Source organism: Drosophila willistoni, unplaced genomic scaffold (assembly GCF_018902025.1).
Source record: "Drosophila willistoni isolate 14030-0811.24 unplaced genomic scaffold, UCI_dwil_1.1 Seg24.1, whole genome shotgun sequence".
Taxonomy (NCBI): domain Eukaryota; kingdom Metazoa; phylum Arthropoda; class Insecta; order Diptera; family Drosophilidae; genus Drosophila; species Drosophila willistoni.
In genome coordinates, this window is record NW_025814206.1 from 12729 (window position 1) to 20353 (window position 7625).

At 37.1% G+C, this 7625-nt stretch overlaps 1 protein-coding gene across 3 annotated transcripts; it reads left to right on the top strand.

Moving 5' to 3' along the window:
- The first annotated feature begins 5309 nt into the window (after positions 1-5309).
- LOC124461177 lies at positions 5310-6883 on the top strand. 3 transcript variants are annotated; one of them, XM_047012727.1, is made up of 2 exons: positions 5310-6637; positions 6705-6883. In XM_047012727.1, exons 1-2 carry the CDS (start codon positions 5381-5383, stop codon positions 6726-6728), a joined length of 1281 nt encoding a protein of 426 aa, XP_046868683.1. In that variant the 5' UTR covers positions 5310-5380; the 3' UTR covers positions 6729-6883. The 3 variants fall into 3 exon arrangements, with proteins under 3 accessions (XP_046868683.1, XP_046868684.1, XP_046868685.1); XM_047012728.1 differs by having other exon boundaries at positions 5311-6637; positions 6693-6883; XM_047012729.1 differs by having other exon boundaries at positions 5311-6637; positions 6720-6883.
- The last annotated feature ends 742 nt before the right edge of the window (positions 6884-7625 follow it).

Consider the following 7625-nt stretch of genomic DNA (forward strand, 5'->3'; position numbering starts at 1 on the left):
GGGACATTTAATTTGTTATACTCTTCCGTTTGTTTCTTTGTTTAAATTTTTATTTTTTTAATTGGGCGCCATTTGTTATAATCCGATTATTTCTCTTCTGCAATCCATCATCGATCACCGGCTAACTCGCATGGCTCAGGAATGGATTCGACCTCGATGGATGGATTAATCGGGTAACCAAAAATTATACAAAAAACATTACACTCGGACGGGAAGATGGACTATGGAATTAACAATTAGCTGGTATATTAACTAGGATCTACCCACCCTACCTTGGGCCCCGTACTCCCTGGCAGCCCCCATGTTCTGTGGACTAGACCACACATAGACAAGACTCTACTCAGACATTTCTCCTTTTTTCATTACACATATATTATATTAAACAATTTCACTTTTTTTTTACAATATTGACTGAGCCTAACCAGGGTACCACTGGGACGTATACAAATATAAATTAAATAAATTATATAAATAAACAAAATACAATTACTTATTCTAACAGCCTAATGTTGAGGTTAAATGGAGAAAAAAAACCTGGAGCACCCGGATCTGGGTGGCCGATTGGATCCCGTCGAATTGGCTGTCCGAAGGCTCCTGTGTGTGTCCGTCCTGCGTCTCGCATGCAATTCTTGGTCTTCAAGGATGGGTGGGATGCTCCTTCTAGGCACACGCACTTTTCAGTTTTTTTTTCTTCTTGCACAACTTAACAACTCCACGTGCCTTCTAGAACTTAACTCCTCTTTTTTTTTCTTCGTCCTCTTCTTCTTTTTTCCAAAAAAGACTAACTCCTTTACTCTCTTAGATTCCTAAAAATTCAAATTTTGTTCCAGGAACCGGAACCGCTCCCAGAACTAGCTCGGTTCTCTTGGTTTTTTCGCGTCAAATTCCCAGCTAATTTTCCAGCCCCATTCGATGAAATCCGGTCCTAAATAATTTAAGCTCCTCGGGACGCCCAATCGAACTACCAAGCAACCAAATTTCCCCATTGTAAAGAGCAACAGATATAAAATTGCATTAACAATCCAGATGTTTACTTATTTTTAAATACAAATTTGGGTCGAAAAAAGTCATTATAGAAATTTTAAAAAATTTCTATAATCGTTGTCAATTCTAATGCAAAAAAATTTAATATATACGTAAGCCTTATTTCCTTTTATTTGCTTTGTCCTCATCTTTCTTCACCTTAACCAAAACTTTTTGGTCATTTCCAGTGATATTTATCTTGGTGTGTGCTTTTCGTATGGCCAGCTCTCGGGGATGTTTATTAACGATTTTCTTGAACTTTTCCAGTTGATCGACCTTTGCGGCCTTAAGCCATTCTTTTTTATTTCTTATTTTTTGTACTTCTTTACCATCTGACTTCAGGCTTTTGACCGCCATTTTTTTTACGTTATCGGCCACACGATGTTTTTTCTTGATACTTCTTGGTTTGGGAGTAGGACTTCTAGTGAGTGGGCGTACCTCACGGGAAACGTGGCCAAAAGGGGCAATCACTGCTACTTTCGTATTAGGCGAAAATACCGCCTTCTCCGTTTTGGTTCTAGGTTGAACTTTATCCGCTTTAAAACCTTTGAATTTTGGACGAGCATTAAATTTAGCACATTTTGGTGCATCCTTCCACTTTGGCTTGGGCTTCATAATTTGTCTGCGCCAATCTGTAGCCATTTTTTTGGGAACCTTCAGTTTTTGGGCAAATTTTTTAAACTTGCCGTTTTTGTTAAAGTTAGGCCAAAAGGGATTGGGCATTTTTATTTGAAATTTATTTTTACTTTAAATTTGTTTTAATTATTAGAACTATACTCTCGAGCACGATTTTCTAGAATGTGAAATATGGAAGTAGGAAATGAGGCAGGTAAACTAGGCAAATGGACATGGCCTACTTTTCACTTTTTATTTTTCACTCTCCCGCCTACTGCCTTTGTCGGTAAAGAACTGATTTTAGTCTATAATCTAGTTGTATTTACAGTGGAATATTGAGTTAATGGCTTTTAAGTGGCTCCACAATACCCGCAAGACCAGATTTATTCGATTGATGAGGATAAAGCACGTTCTTTAAAAAATCGTATTAACCATAACAACTTAGGAAAGCTTTTGGGGTTACTTCCTAATTATTACATATTTGGGTCTATTCAAGATAAACCTTTCCACCATTTACTTGGATATTCGTGCATCTACTTCTTATTCAAACTATCAAGTAAAAAAATATGACTTAAACTTACAATCAATTATACATATCGATTTCTGTCACTGCTCAAATGTAAAAATGTACATCAGTCTGCTAGCTAGAAAAATTGGCCATGTCCGCCTGTTTTTAGCTCTCTGAAAGCAATAGCTAATTGGATGAATTCCGGTCCAAAATAAGATGAGCTCCTCGGGACGCCCAATCGAACTACCAAGCAACCAAATTTCCCCATTGTAAAGAGCAAAAGATATAAAATTGCATTAACAATCCAGATGTTTACTTATTTTTAAATACAAATATGGGTCGAAAAAAGTAATTATAGAAATTTAAAAAAATTTATAGAATCGTTGTCAATTTTAATGCAAAAAAATTCAATATATACATAAGCCTTATTTTCTTTATTTGCTTTGTCCTATTCTTTCTTCACTTTAACCAAAACTTTTTGGTCATTTTTAGCAATATTTATCTTGGTGTGTCCTTTACGTATGGCCAGCTCTCGGGATGTTTATTAACGATTTTCTTGAACTTTTCCAGTTGATCGACCTTAGTTGCGGCCTTAAGCCATTCTTTTTTATTTCTTATTTTTTGTACTTCTTTACCATCTGACTTCAGGCTTTTGACCGCCATTTTTTTCACGTTATCGGCCACACGATGTTTTTTCTTGATACTCCTTGGTTTGGGAGTAGGACTTCTAGTGAGTGGGCGTACCTCACGGGAAACGTGGCCAAAAGGGGCAATCACTGCTACTTTCGTATTAGGCGAAAATACCGCCTGCTCCGTTTTGGTTCTAGGTTTAACTTTATCCGCTTTAAAACCTTTGAATTTTGGACGAGCATTAAATTTAGCACATTTTGGTGCATCCTTCCACTTTGGCTTGGGCTTCATAATTTGTCTGCGCCAATCTGTAGCCATTTTTTTGGGAACCTTCAGTTTTTGGGCAAATTGTTTAAACTTGCCGTTTTTGTTAAAGTTTTGTAAAGGCAATAGGGATTGGGCATTTTTATTTGAAATTTATTTTTACTTTAAATTTGTTTTAATTATTAGAACTATACTCTCGAGCACGATTTTCTAGAATGTGAAATATGGAAGTAGGAAATGAGGCAGGTAAACTAGGCAAATGGACATGGCCTACTTTTCACTTTTTATTTTTCAATCTCCCGCCTACTGCCTTTGTCGGTAAAGAACTGATTTTAGTCTATAATCTAGTTGTATTTACAGTGGAATATTGAGTTAATGGCTTTTAAGTGGCTCCACAATACCCGCAAGACCAGATTTATTCGATTGATGAGGATAAAGCACGTTCTTTAAAAAATCGTATTAAACACTTTTTATATTGTTACCATAACAACTTAGGAAAGCTTTTGGGGTTACTTCCTAATTATTACATATTTGGGTCTATTCAAGATAAACCTTTCCACCATTTACTTGGATATTCGTGCATCTACTTCTTATTCAAACTATCAAGTAAAAAAATATGACTTAAACTTATAATCAATTATACATATCGATTTCTGTCACTGCTCAAATGTAAAAATGTACATCAGTCTGCTAGCTAGAAAAATTGGCCATGTCCGCCTGTTTTTAGCTCTCTGAAAGCAATACCTAATTGGATGAATTCCGGTCCAAAATAAGATGAGCTCCTCGGGACGCCCAATCGAACTACCAAGCAACCAAATTTCCCCATTGTAAAGACCAAAGATATAAAATTGCATTAACAATCCAGATGTTTACTTATTTTCAAATACAAATATGGGTTGAAAAAAGTCATTATTTTCTTTTATTTGCTTTGTCCTCTTCTTTCTTCACTTTAACCAAAACTTTTTGGTCATTTTTAGCGATATTTATCTTGGTGTGTCCTTTTCGTATGGCCAGCTCTCGGGATGTTTATTAACGATTTTCTTGAACTTTTCCAGTTGATCGACCTTCGTTGCGGCCTTAAGCCATTCTTTTTTATTTCTTAATTTTTGTACTTCTTTACCAACTGACTTCAGGTTTTTGACCGCCATTTTTTTACGTTATCGGCCACACGATGTTTTTTCTTGATACTCCTTGGTTTGGAAGTCGGACTTCTACTGAGTGGGCGCACCTCACGGGAAACGTGGCCAAAAGGAGCCATCACCATTACTTTCGTATTAGGGGAAATTACCGCCTTTTTCGCTTCGATCTTAGGTTTAACTTTTTCCGCATTCAATTTAGCACATTTTGGTGCATCCTTCCACTTTGGAACCTTCAGTTTTTGGGCAAATTTTTTAAACTTGCCGTTTCCCGGTTTATTAAAGTTAGGCCAGTCAGGATTGGTCATTTTTACTTGAAATTTGTTTTTACATGAAATTTGTTTTAATTATTAGAACTATACTCTCGAGCACGATTTTATAGAATGTGAAATATCGGAGTAGGAAATGAGGCAGGTAAACAAGGCAAATGGACATGGCCTACTTTTCACTTTTTATTTTTCACTCTCCCGCCTACTGCCTTTGTCGGTCAGTGTCTGATCAGGATTTCATAATAATCTTTCTATTAACATATTTTAGTTGTGATTCTATTAAATATCTAGGTGTATTTACAGTGGAATATTGAGGGAATGGCTTTTAAGTGGCTCCACAACACACGCAAGACCAGATTTATTCGATTGATGAGGATAAAGTACGTTCTTTAAAAAATCGAATTAAACACTTATTCCATTGTTACCATAACAACTTAAGAAAGCTTTTGGCGTTACTTCCTAATTATTACATACTTGGGCCGAGTCAAGATAAACCTTTCCACCATTTACTTGGATATTCGTGCATCTACTTCTTATTCTAAGTATCAAGTAAAAAAATATAACTTAAACTTATAATCAATTATACATATAGATTTCTGTCACTGCTCAAATGTAAAAATGTACATCAGTCAGCTAGCTAGAAAAATTGGCCATGTCCGCCTGTTTTTAGCTCTCTGAAAGCAATAGTGTAGCAGGCTTGCTCACGTAAGACGGTAGTACCTCTCTCTCATGTCTCAGAGAGAGAACATGCTCGTCTCTAAATGAGAGCGAAGTACGAGAGAGCGTCGAGTCAGTCTGGGTTGAACGAGCTTGCGGATCGGTCGTGCTAATGAGGATAAAAATCATAGATTACATTTACTTATAATAAATATATATATATACAATTCAAACGAAACAGCCTATTACAATATCAGAAGTGGTCCTAACCCAAAACTATGAGTAACGCAGTTCAACTATCCGATTTTACCCTCGACCAACTAAAACAATGGCTATCAACTTTAAACATGCCAACAAACGGCTCAAGAAACGAATTAGTGTTTCGTTTGTGTAGGGTGCCAGTCGAAACACGTGGTCTTGCCCCACCTGGTTGGAACGAACATGATAATTTAGACGACATCCAATTGATGCCTAACCCAGACCAATTAAATGAAGCGTCAATTGGCGACGCAATTCCGAGAAGCGTACAACAAGAAGCGGTAAACTCCAATTTCAACAACAACAACGATGTCGCGTTGGTTCAACAATTACTACAACAACTTCAACTGCTGATTCCTAGAATCGAGCATGGCCACGATTTGGGCAGATCTTTCCAGAATTCGGAAAACAATGGCAACGCCACTGGCAATGTTATCGATAACAACGTAGCTAATGAGAATATCGATGACAGCAGCATTCCCATCAATGGCAACGCCACAGTCGAAGCCACCAACCAATACTCTGGCAACTCAAACGGCGAATCGATGGGTATAGCTTTTTCACTGGCGAAGGAAGTATTGATGGACTTCAATGGCGAATCGTGCTCCAAAAAGTGGGTGGCTCAGCTTAAAAATATCGGTGAAGTGTATAACATAGGCAACACTCACTTACGAATGCTATTCATTTGCAAGATGAAAGGCAAGGCGCATTCATGGCTTCATTCGGAGGTTACACGTATTCGCGAGCCAGTAGCAGTACTATGCGAACAGTTAATGGCAGCTTTTGGAGAGAAGATGTCCAAGTCACAAATGCGTCGTCATTTCGAACAGCGTAATTGGAAGTTTGGCGAAAAGTTTGCAGTTTATCTGGACGACAAACTAATGTTAGCCAACAATATTAACATCGATGAAGAGGAGCTCCTTGATAAAGTTATCGAGGGTATACCTGACAAGGGATTACGCACTCAAGCACGGATCCAATGTTTCGCCAACCCTAAGCAGATGTTAGCTGCTTTCGCTGAGATACATCTAGAGGACATTCGACGCGCAACTAAAGATGAAAACGAAACTAGCAGAGCAAACAAGCTCCAAGAGATGCGCTGTCGTAGATGTAACATTAGAGGACACCTGGTGAAGGACTGCAACAGGCCGGACCGTGTACCAGGCTCTTGTTTCATCTGTGGATCAATGGAGCATTGGGCAGCCAAATGTCCAGATAGGAAGGGCAGCCGTGAAACTAATGGACTCAACCGTACGAACCAGAGCAGCAACAATTTCGTAAGAGAATTCATTATACATTTTGTAGATTCGCCAAGTAATTCCTTTATTGCAGCGTGCCTCATAGATTCGGGGAGTCCAGTTTCCTTAATCAAGAAGAAACATTTACCTAATCATTCATATCTTTATTCTGTCGAGCAATCTTATCAAGGGCTAAATGGAAGTCCTCTCATTACATTGGGAAAATTACTATGTTACGTTGTGAAAAATTCAATAAAGATTTACTTTTATTTACTCGTTATCCCAGACGAATCTATGAGTCGCGATGTAATTTTTGGAAGGGATTTTTTGACATCATGTAATCTTAAATTAGATTTAGATTCTTTTGAAAAAAGTGCGCTAGTAACTTCTCAAAGCCACGATAACGTAAGAAAAGTTAATTTTAAAGAAATTGGAATGTTGACGTCAGAACATATGGAAAATGAAATTGTTAATATAAGTGTAACGGGTAATACAGAAAACGAAAATATTAGTGCAAATGATAAAATTAATACAGAAAATGTTAATGCAGATAAGGAAATTATTGAATACAATGTTATTAACAAAAGGACATGCATAGACAAAGAAATGACTTTAGAGTTTGAAAAGAATATCATTAAAGGTACAAATGAGGAAAAGTATAGGATTGAAGAAATTAAATTAAAGGAACCCCGTAGTGAGTCTGAAACAAATATGGAAGATAACTTTGAGAGGAGAATGTTAGAAATTTTTTACATCGACAATGAAAACCCAGAACCAGAATACGTGATCGGTGAAAACATAGATTATAAAACGGCTAAGAGTTTTAATAAGCTAGTCAGGGATAGGTATGTGAATGCGCAAAGACCGGATAAACCGAATATCAGATGTGAAATGAAATTAAACCTAGAAAATTGCAAACCATTTAGTTATGCACCAAGACGGTTATCATATTCTGAAAAGGAAAAACTACAGAAATTGTTAGATGAATATATAGGAGAAGAAATTATCAGACCAAGCGATTCGGAGT